This window comes from Phyllostomus hastatus, unplaced genomic scaffold (assembly GCF_019186645.2).
Source record: "Phyllostomus hastatus isolate PE091 unplaced genomic scaffold, TTU_PhHast_1.1 phas_scaffold_1674, whole genome shotgun sequence".
Classification (NCBI taxonomy): Eukaryota; Metazoa; Chordata; class Mammalia; order Chiroptera; family Phyllostomidae; genus Phyllostomus; species Phyllostomus hastatus.
The window spans coordinates 18,563,051-18,586,703 of record NW_025334011.1 but is presented as its reverse complement, the minus strand read 5'-3'; the positions used below and the strand labels follow the sequence as shown (position 1 = coordinate 18,586,703).

The 23,653-nt window shown below is 37.7% G+C and overlaps 1 protein-coding gene across 5 annotated transcripts in view; it reads right to left on the bottom strand.

Moving 5' to 3' along the window:
- Positions 1 to 323: 323 nt before the first annotated feature.
- The window catches only part of NEBL (nebulette), a 339,975-nt gene continuing 316,645 nt past the window's right edge, over positions 324 to 23,653 (bottom strand). For 3 of the 5 annotated variants that reach the window (XM_045857674.1, XM_045857678.1, XM_045857676.1), the window contains 2 exons: positions 6,695 to 6,801; positions 325 to 3,797 (listed from right to left, as the gene is read on the bottom strand). In XM_045857674.1, coding sequence (XP_045713630.1) covers positions 3,621 to 3,797; positions 6,695 to 6,801 — 284 coding nt within the window. In that variant the 3' untranslated portion in view covers positions 325 to 3,620. Of the gene's footprint in view, positions 3,798 to 6,694; positions 6,802 to 23,653 lie in introns of all 5 variants that reach the window. The other 2 variants (XM_045857677.1, XM_045857680.1) reach the window with 2 other exon arrangements.

The window sequence follows — 23,653 nt, the reverse complement described above, 5'->3', positions numbered from 1 at the left end:
GAGCATCTCACTTCCCCACCACAAAAATACCAGTCATGGGTAATAGAATACCACTATAGAATAGGCAGAAGCTTGCCTGCTTGGTTTTCTTTCCCAGACCATAGCGAATAAACAAGGGTAATCAAAAAGGCACCTATTTTTATATATATCTATATTATAATTTTGGTATAAATGATATCCACTCTATATAGAGATTTGTTATTAAAGGATCATCCACATTTTCTTTATCTTTCCATTAAAAACATTCCACTGGAGATGGACAAAGCTTAAAAACAGATACTCCTCTTCAACTTCCAGTTTTAGAAAAGTGGCTTCCCTCCCCCACCCCGCCCCCACCCCCACAGCACTGTTGCATTCCACATAGAGGATCAAGAAAGACAGACTGTGGCAAAACTGGCTAAACTGTATCTTCGTCATCTTCAAGCAATGGACCTAGTGGCAAGAGGGGGGCTGGGCTGGTCTCATCCATCTTCATACAAGGTGCTCTTGGAAATTGTGCTTGCAAATACCAGTGTGGTGTCTGGAGGTGCGGGAGGCTTGGGGAGAGGCGGGGGCATCTGACAATCAGATAAAATGTTTCAGATCTGGGCTAGGCTGCCAACGTGTAAATGATAACAAGAAGACCCAAAGAAGTCATTTTGCCACAGGTGAGAGACAGAAAGCTTTCCTAGAGACCAAGAATTAGGAAAAACATTTACTACAAACACTTACACAAAAGCACTATATTCTGTTGCTATGCTTTTCTCCCGAGATACGTGATTCGTGTACACTTTCGTTTCTGAAGTCTTGAAAAGCATATCACACTGCCCTTGTGCTTTTATCCGGCTGGAGAGCATCAAATGCGGAAAATCAGGTGTGTGCTCTCTGTGCTCGGGCACTCGTGGTCTTCTGTAACTTGAATTTTAAAAATGTGGTTTTTAGACTCTTGTTTAGCTGTCATCATTATGTATGAGATACCTCTTGCCAAGTTGAAGGTGGGCAGGGGGTGTGTTGAAGGGGGAAAAGCTGCTCAAGAATGTAGTTTGGAAAATGATGCTGTAAAAATAGCACTTTGGTATTAAACATATGTTTCCTCAGTTTCTGCTGAGATGTTTAATATCCTAACAAGCTTTTGGAACAATGACAACACTATACAGTTAGAGGGTTAGGGGCATGTGACATCTTATCCTTCCTCAGTCTTTATGGTAAAATAACTGTCCTCTAGTGAAATCCTGATCAGATCTTTATCTCTAAAGGCTAGAAGCAGAAACATCTTGCTATGCAAACATTACGTAAAGCTTACAATTTCAGGAGAATTATTCCCCAAATAAGTGTTGACTTTTACATTCAATGAATCTGATTTTGAAATTAGTGGATGATAAAAACAATGAAACACCAAGCTGCTGCTTTCTGGTAACTTTCCCCCATTACAACCATCATTTTCAGTCAGTTTCCTATAAATGTGCTACTTATCAAAAATGGTATCTGTCCTACATGTGCTAGTCTACAAATTGAATCAATAACTACTCCTTTTTTATAATCACAAGAAGAAGTCTGGATGAAATGTAAATATTTACTTAATTAACAATATCATAAAATTGAGCAAGCTTATTTCCCTCAATTTTAACAAACAAATTTTTGCAAGAATACTGCAAGTTCGGTTCGTCTGTATGTTTTTGTACAGGACATCAAAACTGATATAGGGTTTAATCAATTTAATCATGACTGGTCATTCCAATAAAGAAAACTCAGTCAAGCTGGTTATTTGGTAATCCATAAAGCTCACTCAAAAAAAAAAAACCTCTCTTGTTATTTGCCTGAATTTTTTTCTTTTCAATTTTATGGCGCTGTCATGTAGGTGAAGCTTGCATGCAATAAATTTTATTTTATTTACTCAGACAGATAGAATGAAATTACAGATATTCAAAAGTATTTGCCAACCTTTCAAAGATGTTAATGAATTAACTTTGCCTTTGGGTTGATGAACATTTCAGTAAAAGATATTTTTAGAAAATGTTTCGCTAATTTCTTTGATTATATCATGTAAGGATATGATATCATACAAGAGCCATACACTTTGTCACATGTTTGTAACTTTGTTTTTTCAGTTTTGTCTCAACTATAAAGTCAGGTCCTACATGAATGCTACCCCGTTGCGTGTCCCAGTGAGTGGCACAATCAGAAAAACACAGTTGCTGATGGATGATAATCCCTCAGGTGGTCTAGACGGAGGAATCAATTGAAAGTCACGACCTGCCAGTAACAGCTGCAGTCAGGGCTGTGAATCCAGCAAGAAACTGCAAGGTCACTTGTTTGAAAGTCGGAACAATTTCATTTCCCATGCACAACCTGTTGGGCCTGCAGCTGAAATCTCTGACAACATTCCTCTCTCACCTCCTGAATGTGATTCAGATAACGAGAAACAGAAAGTGAAAAGAAAATCCTTTCATCAACCAGTTTCATCAGCTGGATTTCCATTCCAGAACCTGAGTACCATTTCCAAAATAAGAAGCCAGACCTTCTCTCTGTATGTAGAGTTAGTAGTTTTCACTCACTGGTTTCCTCCAGCCCACTTCATGTCCCACTTTGTCACTGGCTCCTGTTAAATTTTCTTAATTTTTAAATCAACAGCGGCATTAAATTGATAAAAGCTGTTCGATAAACACCTAAATCGCTTATTTACTAGAGTATACATCTATTTCCTAAGGTGTAAATCCTCCAAAACTAGAGTGCAATGCAGCAGGAGAATCTCAAGCAACTTTTCAAAATACGTTTTTCTGATGAGCTGGCAACTAGAGGAAGGGCTGTTAGAGATCAGCCACACTTTTGCTTTAGTAAGAGCAATGGGCAGTGCAGCTGCCTATGATACAGAAGCTTGGACCTACATGTCATGCAACAGGGTGAAGGCTATTAGGGAAATAATATAGATGACCTTAAATTTGCCCTTTGCAGAGTACCTGTGAAGTTATTTGGTCCTGACATTCTGTGGAAGCAAGCACACACTTGGGCCCACAGAATGCAAATGGCGGGGTAGTATATGCCTTGGTACAAGTGAGAAATAAATAGACTTAAGTTGGCCAAGGAAACAAAAAAGTTTCTTTGTTCAGTAGAAGTTTCCAGGTCCCTAAGGCCACCAGTCAATGCAATTTTAACCAAACTGTCATTCTGCCACTGCTAACATTTATTATATTAGGCAATTTTTCACTGGAATTGGAAATTGCCTAATGACTCCACAGCTAAACGGTGTTACTAAATTAAGAGAATTGGCTTCTGGTGATTCCAAAGTGACAGCTAAGAAGTTTCATATACTTGTTACATTTACAGGACAATCAACATCTCTATTAAAGTCTACAAAAATACATTTCCCAGAAGGGTTCAGTAGCCAATCAAAAGAAACCAGTAACAATTAGCAGCACCAGGTCTCCAGACCGCGGTGTTTTGTTTGCAGGAATTACTAACACTGCTGCTGCTTGCAGCCCAGAAATCATTCCTTCTTTCTGGTACCTGTGTGCCTAATTGTCAAAGTAAGGATAAATTATTGTAAAATAACTGCCAAGTTGTCTTAAAAGTATCTTCTATCTTTTAAAAAGATTAGGTTTAAGTGTACATTAGAATAAAGCTCAAAGGGCAAGGAGAAATAACTAATTAACAAACTCAATGTAATTTGCTGGGAGCATCCCGGTTTTCCCAGTTCTCTGCACTGTGCCGTACATCCAGCCGTCATCAATGGGCTGCACGTTGACGATGTAGTCGCCGTCCCTGAAGGAGACTTCATCTTCATCCTGGGCACTGTAATCATACATGGCTCGGTAGGTCCTCTGGAAAAGGAAAGACAGGGTCACACGACGAATACCAAAATAGTCATGGCCACAAATAACAATCACAACAAACCAACACACTCATAAAGTAACTAGAAATGTTTCCAAGTACATCCATTTCTGGAGACTTGTACACCAGAGCCTAGTGTCCCAGCTATGCTCATCTCAAGTTCACTAGGTTAGCAAAAAGCATAACGTTGGGGGGCAGAATGAGGATGGAGCAAGTTGCTCAATACAACTGTTAGCCCAGCAACGAGTAAGCTTTGAAGCAGTAAAGCCCAGCTCCTCTCAGCTTTAGCTGGCCCCAGAGACATCAGATTACACAGATGCTCCCTAGTCCACAGTCTCCAGGAAACCAAACCTGCCATGGTGGCAGACAGATTCAAGTCTGTAACAAGTCGCTGCAACTGGTCCACTGGTAGGGGCAATAAACTTTTCTTAACAGTTACTAAGAATGTTTGTTTCCTCTTAAAAATATGTAAAACAAATAAAAGAAAAAAATCAATGATTACTCGTTTTTTTGTTTCTTGTATCAGAGTGGTAGAAATTTAGCATGTAAATGTTCTAAATATTAAAGTACATATAACTAAATCTATATTACAATGAGGAAAATGTTCACTTCCTGACTTCAAACTATGTTACAAAACTGTGTCATCAAAACAGTATAATATTGGCATAAATCCATGGAATGGAATAGAGAGCCCAGAAATAAACCCCTGCATATGTAGTCAATTAATTTATGACAAAGGACCCATGAATATACAATGGGAAAAGGACAGTCTTTTCAATAAATTGTGTTGGCAACACTGGACAGCCACATGCAAAAGAACAAAACTGCACCATGATTGTACATGATACACAAAAATTAACTCACAATGGATTAAAGATTTAAATGTAAGACCTGAAGCCATAAAACTCCTAGAAGAAAACAATTGATTTTAGTGATAATTTTTTATTTGACACCAAAAGTAAAGGCAAAAATAAATGAGACTACATCAAACTAAAACATTTCTGCACTGCAAAAGCAACTGTCAACAAAAGGAAAAGACAACTCGTTGAATGGGAGAAACTGTTTACAAATAATATCTGTGATAAGGGATTAATATCAAAAATATAAATTGAGTTTTGCTATACTTGTTTTCATTGAAGGTCAAGATTTAGCTAGTATCAATATCAGACAATCTCAAAATCAAGTGAATTCATAAACTGAGGAAACTGGCTTAGACACAGAATTTTAGAGTGAACGAAGACAACTTTCAAACTGCTGGGTGGGTGGTGGGCCAAGTGACCTTCTCAGGAGCTTGGAGAAGCAATTTCAGCATTAGATGTCACATTTCACTAAATGAGAAACACTACTTGCAAAATTTTACATTTAATGAATGAACCAATGCTTCAAGATTTCCAGTAGGAGGATTCAAAGGCATGTTGGCTCTGTCATTCAAGTTTTTGCAGCCCTTTTGATTAATGCTCAGATTAACTAGTTAATATGACCATATATTTGTGTTTTATAGACCCGAATGAAGATAATAATTGCTTAATACCAATCATAAAATAACAATGAGGTTATCATACTAGTAGATTCTTTGTTTTATGGTTCACAGGTTTTCACATTACACCTTCCCTTCTTGATGGTTTATCTCAATAAGTCTTTTGCTTCCTTCAAATGGGTTGTACAAATTGCAGCACATTATTTATCCTTTATATGAACATCTATTTGCCCATCAAGAAATAAATGGATAAAGAAGAAGTGGTATATATATACAATGGAATAGTACTCAGCCATAGAAAGAATGAAATCTTGCCATTTGCAACAACATAGATGGGTTTAGAAGATGCGGACTCTGACCAGCAGGGTCTGTGTGTTGTGGATGTGATGAATGAATTTACATGGACTACAGAAGTCCCATGGAGAAAAGGGATGGCATGGCCACTCTCTGAGTGAGAGAGGACCCTGACCCCTGCCTAGATAGGCTTTTATTGCTTTTCTGGGAACCTTACATCAAGGAGGGTCTTCATTTATTACACACAGGAAAGGATGTTGCTATTTACTTCTTATGGATAACAAAAAAAAAGGATGTTGCAAATGCAAGGACAAAAGCAGTTGAACTGGTTACACTCAGTCCTTAGGAGGATTAGCACAGACTTTACGAAGTTACTTTAAAGATATGCATTAAACATTTGCTGCCTTAATTCAAGGTGAGGGAGTTTTAGCAAAAGCAAGGCTCAACTCAGCCTAGATATAATGCAGGCCTGGTTCCCCATGGGAAAACCTATCTGTGGGTCTGGCTCCTGTGTGCCACCTCATGCCTGTTGGTTTTCCGAACCAGGGCTGAGCTACATTCGCCACTGCCATGCAGACCAGTTCCCTATACTTAGATGTTGTTATGCTAACTGAAATAAGTCAGAGAAACACAAATACTGCATAATTTTGCTTATGTGTGGAATCTTAAAAAAAATGAGCAAAACAAAGCAGACTCATAGAGAAAACAAACTGATGGTGCCAGAGGGGGAAATTGATAGGGGGAACGAGTTAAAAATGTGAAGGGGGATAAGAGGCGCACACTTCCAGTTATAAAAGAAGTAAGTCATGGGATTGTAATACACAGTACAGGGAATATAGTCGATAATACCACAGTAAGTTTGCACAGTGACAGATGGTTACTAGGCTTACTGTGGTGATCACACTGTAAGGTAAGTAAATGCCAAATAACTATGCTCTACACCTAAACAAATATAATACTGTATATTAACTATATGTTAATAATAAATTCTAAAATATAAAATAAATAGAAATCATTTTAGCATTAAAATGTACAATATTCTATTCCATGCATGTTTCTATTCTGGAGATGAAGTAGAATACCAGGGAAAAAGGAGCACTTCAAGCCCACACTTACTAGATTTGGTGAATGCTGCATTGACCTCATGGAAGACAGGCTGGTCTGGTGCATGTACCCATAGCCTTGGGAATGGCTTTGCTGGTAGGCTCCAGGAAGAACAGGTGCTGCACATTAAATACACACATAGATTCCTTAAAGCAAGTCTCAAAATTCCCCTCCTAGCCCCTCAAGTGACTTCATTTTCTGCTAGAATCTTCTAAAACAAAACGTCATTTTTCAGTGTCATGTGAAATTGGGGTAGCGATGTTATAAGCAATCTGTAGGTTAATATAAATCTCAGTAATTAAGGACATATTGAATATATAGAGAACCAGTTTAATGTGCAGTTAAAATATTAGAAATATTTGTTAGTCTATTTCAGTTGCTATGTTAAAATAACAAATGTAAAAAATAAATTTCCCATAATCCCTTAACAATATTATGTTTTTACTTGGTCATGTGATCCCCTAAGCATTTTCAAAAAGTAGTAAGATATTTAAAGGAATATAATTGGATTGTCAAAACAATGACAGAGTATAAATGTTTTCACTGAATACTTCTCATATAACAGAATGCTCTGAATATTTCAAGACACTCAGCTGAATGTTACCTTTACAAAGGTAAGCACAGCATATATTTAGCAACATATGTTTGTTTAGTGGTTAATAAGTCTACACTGTTAAAATAAACTTTTACTTAGACTGTATGAATTTTCCATTTTATTTTGGCTGTATGTCAAGACTAAATCAGTCAGCTGAATATGTTACAAAAGCCTGAGAAACCAAGCCACTCCAAGAATGTCATAAACACTGTCCCTTTGTATTTAAAAACTACTATCAAAATAGTATAGTTCCTATTTGAAGAACACTGAATTCTAGTGAAATCAACACAAAAGCTCAATAAAAAACCCCACTAAATCAGTGGATATATGCTTGTGCATTTCTTTGTAAGTACATATGTTTTAGTATTAGGAAATAGAAATATGGGGTTTAAATGAGGGCATTTTAGTTGCATGTTCTTCACTATATTTTGAATTAATTGTATTATATGATATATTAGTACAACTTGTATAATACATGTGCTGTAAAAATCTATAACAGGTTGCCATTTTTGTTCAATCAGGTTGAATATATATGAGGGGGACCCCCCCAAAATGGAATTATCTTCTGTAAGGTGTGTCCCTTATAGTACAGGCTGCCCCTGCTAGGTGAGTGTTCTAGGGACCCCTGGGTATCAGCTTACCAGCTGCCACTGTTGTGAGATGCCATGTTTCACTTCAGTGGATTGTTTTTCTAAGATTCTTTCAATGCATTTGCCCATTTCATGATGGTTGATTTTCGAGTGCACCTGTCCACACCACGCTGAGTGTTCAGCAGTTTTTGACCAAAAACAGTATGACCTTCAAGCCCCACCCTTCCGATTCACCTGATCTCGCCCCAAGTGACTTTTTTTTGTTTCCCCAGATGAAAAATGTCCTCAAAGAGAAACATTTTGCCCATGTGAAAGAGGTGAAATAAAAATGGCAGAAGCACTGAAAAGCATCAAAATCAATGAGTTCCACTGCTTTTGAGCAGTGAAAAAAAGTCGTGATATGTATATTGCATCAAATGGAGAGCACTCTGAAGGTGGCTGAAGTTTAAACATGTAAGAATAAATACACAATTTTTAAAAAACAAATTCTGGATTTGGGGTGTTCCCCTTCATAAAGTAATTATTATGGGTTGCTTTCTTCAGCACAGTTTTAATAATAAAATAATAAAGCAGATGTAATTCTTGGGTGTTATGAATAATTAATGCTTTATAAGTGGCATGTTCATTCTAATGATATATGAGAAGAGCAAACTAAAGAAATTTAATCATCAAAGAATTACAAAACATTAATGTGGTCTCCAGATGATAATGACATTAGGTTGAATGGGGATTTATTTTTAGTAGTTCTTGAATTAATTCATATTACAATGTTATTACAAATTGTCTTTATTTAATGTCTAGATGTGTCATCAAAGAGAAACTGCCAAGATCTTTACTCAGATTTGTAGTATATTATAAAGGTATTAAAACATTGAACATCAAATACTTCAGAGAATAGTGCTTTTTAACGTTATCAACTCAATTTAAATATCTAAGGTCAAGCGATATAAAAGACGTTGTCAAAATTCACTTGTGAAGAAAAATAAAGAAATCCCCATAAATATATGCAGGCCCACTTATTTAGCTGAGTGAAAGGGCCTTTTCCGTGCGTTGGAAACCAGAAGCACTGACTATTTAGTCACGCGCTTGACTCTCTGCAAATAGTTGCTGAGCTCATGGGTGCACAGAGCTAACTACATTGCCTGTCACTTAGTAAACCTCCATAACTGTTACCAGTTATCACATCCCACCATGTCCATGACCTGCCGGGCAGAAGAGCACTGACAAAAACAAGTGCCCTCCGAGAGCAGTGAGGGCCTTTTGCCCAGTTAAAGAAATGACTCGATGCCTAGCACATTTCCAGTTAAATATATTAGCCAATCATTCCTACTGCATACTCCAAATGGGCACTCTTGAAGTGTTTTTTGTCCATTACACAAGTCATTTCATTAATTATTATTCTAATCTATCTGTAAATGCTATGTAAGTTTAAATAAATAACCCTGTAAACTTAAAATAAAAATTAATCTTTTAATTCTTTGTTGTACTATTTAATTGTGACCTTTAAATTTTGATGTACAGAGTTAAGTGCAGCCATCTTAAAATATTTTGGTAAAGAACTAACAAGAATGGACAACAATGAAGAATAGAAACATTAAATATACCATCTCAGAGGCTGTAACATGTTTGTGTTTACACAGTTCGTACACAGCGCCTATCCGTTTTAACAATGGAAGAATGTGGTTTAACAGTATTCTCTAATTCTGGCTTTTAATAATCAGGTATAGGTATACCTACTCAACTACTTAAGTTCGACCTTCAAAGTGAACCTGTAGTTATTGCCAAATACAGCAGGAAGTAAAAGTAATGTATTTATCCGAAATATGCATGAGTTTGAGAGAGCAGGAGAGAAAGTGTAGCATGAGAAACCTTAGAGCAAATGTAATCTATCTAGTCCTTATGGTTTCTCTTCATGCTTTCGTTGATTATTTCCATTTCCCTTTCTGATTGTATTATTAAATGCAAGTTCCTTTGGGATTATTGGACTTTGCCATCTACCTTGTACCTGGTACACTGAAAGAGTTTTTAGGAAGCTCCTATCAGGGTTATGAAGAACATACCTGAGAGCCCAGAGGAATCAACTTATGAAAAGAACATACCAATTTTAAAAGAGGCACAGGGTAAAGTGGTGATGGAAAGAGCCTTGACTTCGGGTGGTGAACACACAATACAATACATGGATGATGTATTATAGAATTGTACACTTGAAACCTGTATCATTATTAACCAATGTCATACCAATAAATTCAATAAAATAATAAGCAAAAAGGGACATAGGCATTGCTTTTTTGTTTTGTTACACAATTGCTTTTTATAGAGCATAGATAAAACAAACAAACAGAAATGGGAAGCAATGACTATGGAATTGCATTTATTAAAAATTTGGTTAAAAGGCAGTCCATGTGAGTCAGAGATTTCTTCCATGAAAATATGAAATTCAAAGGGTTGTGCAAGCAACAGATATTAGGCTAACTTCACAACAAATAGGAACTTAGTATGAAAGACAAAAATACAATGCCCTCTTTATTAACCAGTGGTGAGGTCCTACAAGCATTGATACAGATGGGTGATGATAAAATACAATGGTCTTACAACCCAAGAGTTTTGAGTTGGAGGGGTTTTTATTTCAATAACATAAAAGTCACAAAGTAGTAGCTTCATTATCCTAAGGGAACAACAAAATGCAGACATGTGACTCAACTTTCATTTTGCATTGGTGAAATTCATCCACCAGAGATCTGGAAGCTGACAAAATCTCTAAGGATTTTAGGGTGTCCTACATACTTGCAGAACCAAAATATCACTTCCACTGCACAACAAAGTTCTTCCACAGTCATTCAGGACCAATACTTTCCATTTAATGTTTATTCTTATTATGAGAAATAAAAAAAAAAATAAAGAAGTAAGTAGACATGAAGATCACAAAACAGAAGGTGAAAATGGAAAAAGAAAATTTTTAGGAGGCTTTGCAAATCTGAAAATGAAAAAATGATGAAAAACATGCAAATGTAATACAAAGATTAGAGCAAATGCACCAAAGAAATGTATGTATAGTGAAAGGAGAAAGGACCCAAAAAGAAGTCCACTATGGGGGATATGCCCAGAGTAGGTGAAGAAGGGTGTTATGTAAGCATCCTTGGTGTGCAGGTGTCTTGTACGTTGTCTTTAGTTATCAGAACTGTTTCCTTAGATAGATACATCCCCACTTCACAGAACAGAAATGCAACAACTGACATTAAGCAGGAAGGCAATGGAACAATGATCTCTGCACAGTGACACCACAGCAAAGGCCTCCAGTCATCAAAGATGAGATGGAGGTTTGGAAAACCTCCCATGACTATAGGGTAACAGTAGGCGGCCAAACTCCAAATTCAAATAATAAAAGTAGTGCTTTATTGATGTCTTGGCCCATTGGGCCAAAGACCCAGCCTGAGTGGCTTAGACAATAAACATTCATGTCTCACAGTTCTAGAGACTGGGAAGTCTAAGATTAAGGTGTTAGCAGGATCAGTATCTGGTGAGTTCTGGCTTCCTGGTTCAAATTTCTGTGTCCTTAACTGACAGAAGGGGACCAGGGAGCTCTCTGGAGTCTCTTTTATAAGAGCACTAAATCCCACTCATAGAGGCTCCACCCTTATGATCCAATCACCTCCCAAAGGCCCCACCTCCTAACACCAGCACTTCGGGAGTTAGATTTCAACATGTGAATTTCGGGGCAGGGAGCACAGGCATTCCGTCTATAGTGATGGCTAACTAAAGACATAATACAAACAGAGAGAATAATTGTGGGGCTTTTCCTCAAGGCTTACTTCTTGAAAAATCCAAAATAACGAGAAAGTCGCCAGAAGATTTCCAATAAAAAAATATAAGATGCAATAAAATTACTGTCACATTTTCTAGTCTTTGACTATGGTTTTATCAGCTAATGCATGTCAAAAAATGTTTTGGATTTTTTTTTAGGACAAAAAAATCTGTTTAGACTATTAAAGGGGAATTGCTAAACCGAAGGAAAACAAAAAAAAAAGAGAAAGAATAAAGAGACTGCTAGTTTTGAACAAACTATTAAATAATGAGTTAGGTCCTAACTAGACCCTATCTAGGCCAGAGCAAGGTGGTCGAGTAACCGGTACTGAGATGGGCCCAGGACGTGGCCCCTGTAGCACATCCGGAGTTCTGTGTCAGAACCCAAGTCCTCCTGGCACTGGATTCTCTCCACAAACTGCAAGTGCGGACTAAATCTACAACATTTATGCTAATCCAGTAACAAAATGCTATTTTTTAATCTAAGAGAATTCCTAGCAGCATAGAGAATTCTTTTCCTTCCCTGCAGAAAACAGAAACAAGCCAGATTGCCTCTAGGTTTGAAATGTTTGGGTTTTAACGATAAATTGTGAGTCGACAGCTGCCTGAAAAACAAGCTTGCTGCATCATTTTATTAGCATAAAAATGAAATGATCTACAAATGAGTTAAACACGTTTTAAAGGCATACATAATCATCACTGTGATACAAACACGTACTCAAATGTTGGAAATGATATGTAAAAATAAAAGTGAACATTACTATTTCCTGTGTTCATTTTGTGCTCAGGCAGGGGCCATGAGCTGGGGAAGCAAAGAAACAGAGGAGGAACCAGCTACTTGTGGCGGTTTCTGCTGTGGCTGCGTATCACATTCACCTGGATCTTTAAAACGATGTTATGTCCAGATCCCCTGGAACAATTACATCAGAATGTCTGGGGCGGGAATGGGAGGGACTGGATGCTGTTATTTTATTTTTTAAATCTTCCAAGGTTTTCAAATGGTCAGCCATGATGATAAACCCCTGAGCTTCTGTGGACTTCCTTCTCCCTCAGGGGACACAAATTTAGGGGCACATGTGGTCTTATTTAAACTATTCCCAAGTTCCCTCTCTTCCCCTGCAATGGACAATGTTTGGGTCATTCTCCCCACCCCCAATTCTTATGTTGAAACCTAACCCCAATGTAATGGGATTAGGAGGTGGGGCCTTTGGGAGGTGATTGGGTTGTGGGGGTAGAGCCACCATGAATGCAATTAGTGCCCTTAGGAGAACAAGCCAGAGAGCTAGCTCGATCCCTTTCTGTCACGTGAGGGCACAAGGAGAAGACAGTAGTCAGCCACCTGGAAGAGGGGCCTCACCAGACCACCCATGCTCGCAGCCCAATCGCAGACTTCCAGACTCCAGAACAGTGAGGAACAGACTGCTGTTGTTTGCAAGCCATGTGGTCTACGGTACTCTATTACAGCAGCTGGAAGAGGCTAACACACACCCTGCTGCATGACTTGTTTCTAGTATTTGTGGAGGCAGATGTTTAAATCTGGGACTCAAGGAGAAACTGGGAATTGTGATAAGTTACCTGAGTCAACAGAGAGTTAACTGGAGAATAATTTGGAGGCTAACACGAAACACTCCTGCTAAGGCAAGTGCCACAGAACACAATGATTATCAGACTAATGGGTGCTGCCCCTCTCCCCCTGGGGCCTGACCAATGCAGAACCTGGTCACCATCTGCAAGATAAGGAGACTGCAGCCAAAAAAATGTCTTTGCAAAGTCAAAAATTATCTCTCAAGCCAATACTATGTTCCTAACAATTTTCCCCTTCTAGATCCCCCAATTGTCTCTGTTTTAATTTTCTATTCTTAGATAAGTTTTATTACTATAAAGTATTGCAAACCTCTTTTAAGCAAATGCAGTACACATGAAAATATTTAAGCAATAGGCATGAGGCCCTGTGAGTGTCACTTAATGGGGCAAAGATGACAACAGGATTCTGCTTCCCAAGCAATACAAGATATGAATACAATAAAATTTAAATAATGTAAATGAAATGCTTATAAGTAGGGAGACCAACTCAGTTTGCTCCGGAGTTTCCCAATCTTGGCACTGAAAGTTCTGCTTCACAGGAACTACCTCAGTCTTGGGGAAATCAGGACAGGTGGTCTCCCTACCTACAGTGTGCCAGGCCCTGTGACTAGCATGTCACATGCAAAAGCCAGTATAATTGCCACCATTTTACAGGTGGTACATCCCCATCTGTTACAGATGGAGACCAAAGGTTAGCAAGATTCAGTGACTTCGTCAACCAGAGCTAGATGGGACCAGGATTTGGAAGTCAAAAATCTGAATGCAGAACCCAAACTCCTGAGTCCACACCAAACTCCACACCAAAATGATCACAGAAGTAGTGACAAGACAGCACAAGATTAATCTCCAAAGAGCCATTGTGGGTTCAGAAACATGGAAGAGCACCAAAGCTCCCAGAACAGTGAGTCCTGGATCTGACTCTGGAAGTGTCAGCAACCCACCATTCGTTCTTGCTGGTGGGGCAGTCAGGAGTGAGAGGCAGGAAAAGGCAAAGGAAGAGGGGGTGTAAAGGCCTGGGAAGATACGTACTTAGGTTGGTATGCACACAGAGGTTACTCTGTTTTTTGTGGTAAACTTTAGTGTCAACTGCATAAAAAATTTACGTCTGTGTGTTGATGAGGTGTGCCAGAGCATCTCTAGAAGAAATTATAGTGAGAATAATTCATTCATTTTTGGAAAAGCAAGCTCAAATCACAGAAAGTAGCATCACTTCTGAAGCAATGGCTTTTATATTTCTTTTTTTTTAATTTTATTTTAATCATTGTTCAAGTACAGTTTTCTCCCACTTACTCCCATTCCAGCCCACCCACCCAAACCTCCCCTCTTCCCCCCCCATTACCCCCCCACCCCTAGTTTTTGTCCATGTGTCCTCCAAATTTGTTCCTGTAAACCCTACCCATTCCCCCCTGAAATTCCCTCTTCTCTCCCCTCTGGTTAGATTTCTTTTAAGTGTCATTTTAGCACCTGATAAGTCTCTGACTGTATTCAATTGTTGTTTTTTTTCCATTGCCAAGGCTATCCTACTATAGTTTACCCAGAGCAATTGTCATTCAGCCACTTTATGCTGCATGAATAATTTCAAGTCCGTGCTCAAATCACATCTCCTGATAGGACTTCAACCATTTTCCCACTGAGCATCAAAGACCCCCCACCATAATGCCTCCTAACAGTACCCCAAACCATTCTGCAGAACACGGCTGAGCACGCTACTCCCCCAGGTCAGCATCAGAACTGAGTGACAAGCTCTTTCCCAGACATGCTAAGAATTCAGTTGAAAATACAATTAAGTCCAAGAGATTATTTAACCATTTTCTTCCCCAAACTCAAGCAATCATGTTTACAATGTTATTTTAATCAAATAAAGTTAAATATTTAAAGTTTCTGATTACCTGTTAATTGCTAATTAACTACAAAAGAAAACATACAGGTTATGTATTTTTTGGGACTGTACATACATATGTATTACTTTTGACTGTTCATTTATATATTTAGCTCAGCTGTCTCAAGTAAGAACTTCTAAAATTCTGTTTAGGGATTCTGGACTTCCTAACTATTAAAAAAAAGTACAAAAGCCCTGGGTGGTATAGCTCAGTGGATTGAGCGTGGGCTGCTAACCAAAGCATCGCAGGTTCGATTCCCAGTCAGGGCACATGCCTGGGTTGCATGCCATGGCCGCCAGCAACCACACATTGATGTTTCTCTCTCTCTCTTTCTCCCTCCCTTCCCTCTCTAAAAATAAATAAATAAAATCTTAAAAAAATAAAGTGTCTTGAAAGAAGAACAGTATTTAAAAAAAAATTTAAGTACAAAATTAGTTATATTTTAAATTATTAGAAAAAGAAAAAGCCAGAAAAGCCGGATGTTCTGATTTCAAAGTTAACTCATTTGTGAATGTTCTCTGACAGAACCGAGTTAAACATAACATGATCTGAATACAACTAGAGATATAAGAATTCCTGTTATTTTGCCTCAGAACAATCTAGCCAATTTACATCTTACATCTAAATTTTAACTTGCATATTTTTTTTCTCCAGTTCATTTCTAATTTTTAGCTACTTCAGCCAGGATAAACCCCCCAACCTGTAACTATAAACGAAACCACAAACATAAGCAGGATTGTCACTAAGGGAAAAAGAAATAGTTCCTGCCCCAAATTTCACAGTCTTTCATAACATTCTTATGGCACAATATCCGTATGGTATATATCTGTGTCTATACACACACCTGCACACTATCCCTCAAAGCAAAACAAAAAAGAGAGTGAAGGAAAGTACAGTATGGATAGTGCATATGTAATTTGGGGCAATTCTCTGAGAAGATGAAAGCAATAAAGAACTTAAGAACAGCAGGCAGGAAGGAATGCTGTTTCCATTTAGGTAAGCCGTATCACTAAGTCTAGCTTTTGAACACAAATTATGTCATGACTAAATAGTCAGCTCATAGCAAATACCAATTTTCCTTGGTGAATAAAGCTGCAAATATTGTATAAATCAATCTTACACAGAAAGATTCTTCATTCAAGTACAATGAAAGAAATGTGCATAATGCCAAATGCAGAGGGTATTCTGTACATACTCATTGAATAAATACATCCAACTGAAAACTGGACTGTCTTTTTTCTTGTGTTAATCAACTCAAATCTTAGGGAATATCATCAATCTACATGGAGTTCCCAAATACAGTTTTACATTAGACATCCTTAGTGACAAGCCACACTAAATATTACATGTAGATATATCTCAGTATATATCTCAATTACATTTCTGAATGAGAAGGAATTTTTTTCCAACCAATAAGCATATATGAAATGGACTCAAAAGAAAAAAGAGACTGACTCAATGTGTCCCTGACATGATTTGAAGGTAGAAAAATGTGGGGAAATGAATGTAAAGGACTATGTGGGTTTCACAGAGTCCAAGCTCCAAGTTCAAGATAAATGGCTGGGGCTGGAGAAGTAGGCAGGTATAAAGAGACACAGTCATATAGAGGTAGGGAGGTGAGCAACAGGTAATTGTGATCAGAAGCACAAATTAGAAGGACATTTACACAGGACACAGGTAAGATCCTAGATCTTGAAAGGCTCGTAAACAACAATGTCTGTACACATGGGTCAGGAATATGATGAAAGATAATGATCAAGAACCAGAATGTCTAAAAAGTGTGGCCCAGGGAGATCCACAATATTTTGGGGGGAAGATTGGGCAATGAGGAGCAGTGAATCTGACAACAAGAGAAGCAGCATGACCACAAGCCTGGGCAACAGCGGATGATGAACGAACAAAATGCAGAAACTTAATACATCAGCCAGCACCATCAGCCCATAGAAATTTAAAGTAAAGTCAGGATCCAGTACCCACAACCTACCAGCCTGGGGTTTGGGGCAGAAGGATGTGGGGCACCTGGATGAAACAGGAATTTGGGGGACAGCAGAGAAATTCATGTTACAGAAAAAATGTTATGACTTTACTGTTTTACATAGGACAGACACATAAATATGTATGTACACTTACTCTATTCTCCAACTTGGACATCAACTTTGATCCATAAAAAAACCCTAGTATGTCCAATTTCATTGTGAATGTTCAACAATATGAAAATCAAGAATGCCTATTCTGTCCTTTCCATGTATGCCACTTTACAATTTGCAAAGCTCTTCCAGCATTTTCCCACATGGTGCATATGCTTTAGCCACATTTATATCTTCCTGATGATCAAATCTCCCCTTTTCCCCAATCAGCTCAGCTTCACAGGAAATATACTTTTAATGTTTTATTGTTTGCTACTTTAAGTATCAGATGTTTGTCCTTCTACACATATGGAACCCTTTGATTTAATTTTTGAAAATCAATGAAAAACACATGTGCATCTTGGAACAGGTGTTGTTCATTAGTGTTTAATCCTTTCCACAATTTCACACTCAGAAAAGGAAACTTAGCATGTTTCTTTCATTCCAAGTCTATTGATGCTCAGAACATGAGTTTCTCTAAGTACTTCAATGCACTCAGAATCCAAAACCTTTTTCTTGGGGTAGCAGAAGAACTAACTGAACATTTCTAAAATTTGATTTGAAACTTTTTGAAATTTGTAACAATTTCTAAAAAAGTATACCTTTTAGTGTACTCTAAAAAACGTGTGCTTTTTTTAAAGGTTAGATGGCTAAAAATAATCATGTAATAATATGATAATTATATTTTATATTATAAAGGAATCATTAATTTTCATTGAGATTAGTTTTACCACAGAGATTTAGTATTTCAGCCAGCAACTCTAAATTTTCCTAAACTTAAATGAAGACACTAAAATATTACTTTTTTGACAGACACTAGCAAACTTCTCAAATTCATATCAGAAATGATACTCAAACACAGTGGACAAATAACACATCTGAGATTTTCTGTTGAATATATTTTCCTTTTAGAAGTCAGGTTAGGAAGGAAGTAGATTTTTGGGGGAGGTTTGAGGGTTGGCCATCCATAATCAGAAAACTGAAGTAGTGGCTAAAATAGAAATACTGTCAAGTTTATTTTAAATGAAGACCAAAAGTTCAAATGGAGGAGTGTATTTTCTAGTAGACAGTTCTGATTTTAAAACTATGCTCATGATTAAAAACCAATAACACTGAACTTGGGCAGAATGTTACCTATAAATCATAAAATATAAATCCTCAATGGGAAAAGAGAATTAACAGAAAAAAATTAATGAGAATACTAGACAAAAGATAGTGACTTTATGGATTTTATTCATATTAAAAGAAATTGTGAAACACTGCTAGTTCAGTGCATTATTAATAATGCCTGAGTTAAATATTTCTGTTCTCAATTTTAAGGCAAATTTAACTTTTAATGACAACTGTTGTCCTTAGGAACTCAAAGCACATCCTAGTGGTGTTTGCTGAACCTAGAAAAATGATTATTTGTTCTTGCATTTTTGTCTCATTTAGCATTTACTCATGAGCCCTCCCCAGTCCTGTGCTAGGTACTGGAAGAGAAGCTACATGACACACTCATTCTGTCTCCACAGAGGTTCTAACAATAAACTTGAACACACTGAGACAGAAACCAAATGGAGACAACTGTACTTGAATAACAATAAAACAAAGATTTAAATAAAAATAAAAACAGCTTTATTTAAAAAAAGATATAACAGGTATGAATTTCAGAATTTGGATGTACACTTCTACTTTACTGAGTCTCTACTGAGGAAAGATGTCATAACTAAAATACACAAAAACTAAGATGAGAAGCATTTGTATGAAAACAGAATTGTTAATGTGGGAACGATTTACTGATTTCTTGATATAGAAGGTCATTACTGGACTCAGACTTTGTAATAAACATTGGTTATAATGTTATGTCCCAGTGATACATATTACATTACTACTTTTTAAAAGTTCTAATAAGAATTATTATTGCACTGTTACTCCTCATCAAATTAGCTTTAAACAGACATTAATAAAGTTTAATGCCATGTTTTCATCATTTAGTACATGTAGCAAAGTCGGTTATATTTCAGATCAAATTTAATTTGAATATGTTTATATACTCAACAATGTTTTTTGAGCATCTACTGTAATACAGGTTCTATTCCAGGTGGTAATTATGGACTAGAGAATAAAAGCAGGCAGTGAGATTCTGTTCCAAAAGAGTTTATATTCAGGGGCAGACACAGACACTATACAAATAAAACTACTTAAAACATAATGAAATATCAGGTAGGAAAAACAGTTATGAATATATACCCAGAAGTAGGATTGCTGGATCCTATTGTAATTCTATCTTTAATTTTTTGAGGAACCTCCACACAGTTTTCCATAGTTGCCATACCTCTTACATCCCCATCAACAGTGTGTAAGAGTTCAAATTTCTCCACATGCTCACCAAAACTTCTCTTTGGTGTTTTTTTTAACAATAGTCATCATAACAGATATGAGGTGATATCTCATTGTGGTTTTGATCTACATTTTCCTGATATCAAGGGAATATAGCCCCTTGTTTATTGGGGCACTATTCACACTAGCTAAAAATGAATACAACCCAAATAACCATCAACAGATGAATGAGCACAGAAAATATAGTGTGTGTGTGTGTGTGTGTGTGAATAATGTTTCTATATATATATATATATATATATATATATATATATATATATATATACACTGAAACATTATTCAGCCTTAGAAAGAAGGAAATCCTACATTTCAACAACATGGATGAATCTTGAGGACATTATGCTAAGTGATACAAGCTAGTCACAAAAGGACAAATACTGCGTGATTCCACTTATTATAAGGTATCTAAAATACTCAAATTCATAGAGCAGAAAGTGGAATGATGGCTGCCAGGAGCTGGGGTGAGGTGGGGAATGGGGAATTGTTGCTTGATGGGTATAAAGTCTCAGTTATACAAGATGAACAAGCTCTAGATAGCTGCTGTACAACATAGTACCTATAGATAACAAGGTTGTATTGTACAACGTAAAGTATGTTGAGGATAATTCTCACAGTTAGTGTTTTTACTACAACACCCCCCTCCCTCACACACACCTCAACACAGGAAATCTGCAAATGGTGGATATGTTTAGTACCTTGATTATGATAATGGTATCATGGTGTATGCATATGTCCAAGCTCATCAAAACACATGCATTAAATATGTGTGACTTTTGTATATCAATTATGCCTCAATATGCCTTTAAAAAGTTATTAAAAATAAGTCAGGGTAAGGGGATAGAAAGTTATCAGTGTATGTGGGTTTAGGGCTTTCAATGTAGAGTGATCAAGGAAACCATTTCAGATTACTTGACATTTAATCAAAGGCAGCACGAGCATATAATGGAGTAAAAATTGCCTCCTCAATAAATGCTTTAGGGAGAACTGGACTGGTACATGCAAAAAAAAGGCACTAGACCATCAACTTACACCATACACCAGAATAACTCAAAATGGACAAAAGACTTAAATATTTAAGTCATGATACCATAAAAGTACTAAAGGAAAACATAGGCAGTAAAGTTTCAGATATCCCATGTAGCAATATTTTTGCTGATACATCTCTTAGAGCAAGGAAAATAAAGGAAAAATAAACAAATGGGACTACATCAAATTACAAAGCTCTGGACAGCTAAAGACACCATCATCAAAATGAAAAGGGAACCCACTGTATGGGAGAACATATTTGCCAATGATACATTGGACAAGGGTCTGATCTCCAAAATATATTAAACTCATATGACTCCACACCGGGAAGACAATAAATCCAATTAAAAAATGGGCAAAGGATGTGAATAGACATTTCTCCAAAGAAGACATATAGATGGCCCATAAACATATGAAAAAATGCTCAACATCACTAGCCATCAGAGAGATGCAAATTAAAATCACAATAAGACATCACCTCACACCTATCAGAATGGATATCATTCATAAATCAACAAACAACAAGTGCTGGCAAGGATGTAGAGAAAAGGGAACCCTCACGCACTGTTGGTGGGAATGCAGACTGGTACTGCCACTGTGGAAAACAGTATGGAATTTCCTCAAAGAACTAAAAATGGAACTGCCTTATGACCCAGTTATTCCACTGCTGGGAATATACCCTGAGAATCCTGAATCACCAATTCAAAAGAACCTGTGCACCTCTATGTTCATAGCCTCACTATTTATAACAGCCAAATGTTGGAAACAGCCTAAGTGCCCATCAGTAGATGAGTGGATCAAAAACTGCAGTATATTTACACAGTGAAGTACTATGTAGCAGAAATAAAGAAGAAGGAATTCCTACTCTTTGCAACAGCATGGATGGAACTGGAGACTATTGTGCTAAGTGAAATAAGCCAGTCAGTGAAGGACAAATACCATATGATCTCACTTATAACAGGAAGCTAATGAACAAAATAAATGAATGAGCAAAACAGAAACAGAGACATGGAAATAGAGAACAGACTGACAGCTGCCAAAAGAAAGGGAGTGGGGGGAAGGGTGGGAAAGGGGGTAGTCAAAGAACATGTATAAATGACCCATGGACATGGACAATGGTGTGGGGATGGACTGTGGGAATGAGGGGTAAGCTGGATGGAGGAGGGCAAAGGGGGGGGGATTGGGACAACTCTAACAGAATAAACAAAAAAAAAAATCAAAATCACAGACCTGAAGGAAGTGAGCAAGTGACAAAAACACCCAGGACAGTGTTCCAGGCAAAGGGACCAGTGGTTGCAAAGGCTCAGGATGAGGGAACGCCTGGCATGCTGGGCCGGCCAGAACATCTGTGTGGCTAGAGCAAGGAGGCTGGTGGGAAATGAAATCAGAGATATGATCAAGGGCCAGACTATAGAAAATCTTGCAGACTGTACACCATGGTTTTTAGTCTAAGTGTGATTGGAATCCATTAGAATATTTTGAGCAAAAATAGAATCAGATCAGGTGCAGGTTTTTAAAACCATTGGGCAGCTGGGTGGAGACCAGACCGAAACAGGCAAGAGTGGAATGACAAAGACCAGGAGCCTGTTTCTGCAATGTTGAGCAGAGAGGATGGTGATTTACTCAGGGTGCAGTGGATGTGGTGAGATGTGGCAGGATTGGGGACAGATGTATTTTGAAGATAGAGCCAACAGGCTTACAGATGGAGTAGATGTGAAATGTTAGAGGGAGAAAGATGATCAGAATGATTCCACAGTTTAATCCTGAGTATTAGGATGAGTGATTGTGTCATCAACTGAGATGGTGAACAAAAAACAAACAAATAAACAAAACACCAAGAACAGATGTTTGTTTGTTGCTAAGATAGGAAATAAGATTTTAGGTCCAGACATAAAATTTGAGATGCCTATTAAACATCCAGCAGTTGAAACTTTTGTCTGGAGTCTGGGAGTCAACAGAGATGCTTCAGTGTTAGTATTTCTGACTTTCTACATAAATGACAAATGTCAACAATAAAAGAGGCTGCAAAGTTTGAAATAAAAGTCCACTATCATGTCTCTACACCATTAGCCCTTTAGAAGTCCAAGGTGTTGATGCTCTTGGTAGGATTTAAATCACTGAGTACAGCCTGGATTCCAAGACAAACTCCAAAGGCAGAGATTCAACCACCTACCAGTCTAGGTAACAGGTCCTCTAAATAGCCTCCCAACCTCCTACAGGATAAAGCCCAAGGAAAGTTCCCTGAAATTGTGTCCATTTGAACTCTCTCTGAAGAGACTTGGCTCAGCACGGGCATACTCTGGTTCTGGTCCTCATCTTCTTCAGCCCATCTCCTGGACACACACAGCCCCCGGGCTCCAGATGTGTGAAACGCACCAAGTTTCCAATGTGCTGTGTTCCCTCATGTGCTCCTTTTCTGCACCAGATGTTCCTTTCCCACTTCTCTGCCTGTCTAATTCTAAGTCTAGGCATTACCCCATAATAATGCACTCCTCAACACCATGGCATCATGTATGTAGTTCACTTACCAGAACATGAGTTCTTTGAAGACAATTAACTGTTTTTTATTTTTGTGGTTCCCAACATCTCACACACATAGGAGATACTAGATAAATGCCTGGTGAATGAACAAATGGAGTTATAGGTGCCTATAAAACAGTAGGAAAATTGGCTCCTTAATCGGTGCACTGCCCTCTTGATATGCCTGCTGACAATATCCCGAGAGCTCCAGAACGTACTAAAGCCTCTCTTGCAACCTGACCTCTTTTAAGAACACGTTCCATGGTATGAAGTGCTGTAAACACAACCCAGCGAGGGCTGTCACAGGATCCAAAATTTGTTTTCCATCAGTTAAGGCAGAACTAGGTCATCCCAAGAAGACTCTTTCACAGCAAAATGGAAAAATTCACAAGGCTGAAACACTGAAAACATCTATTTGAAAAGTGTACCTGTTTTTCCTTCGCTATTATAATACTTGTATGCTCCAG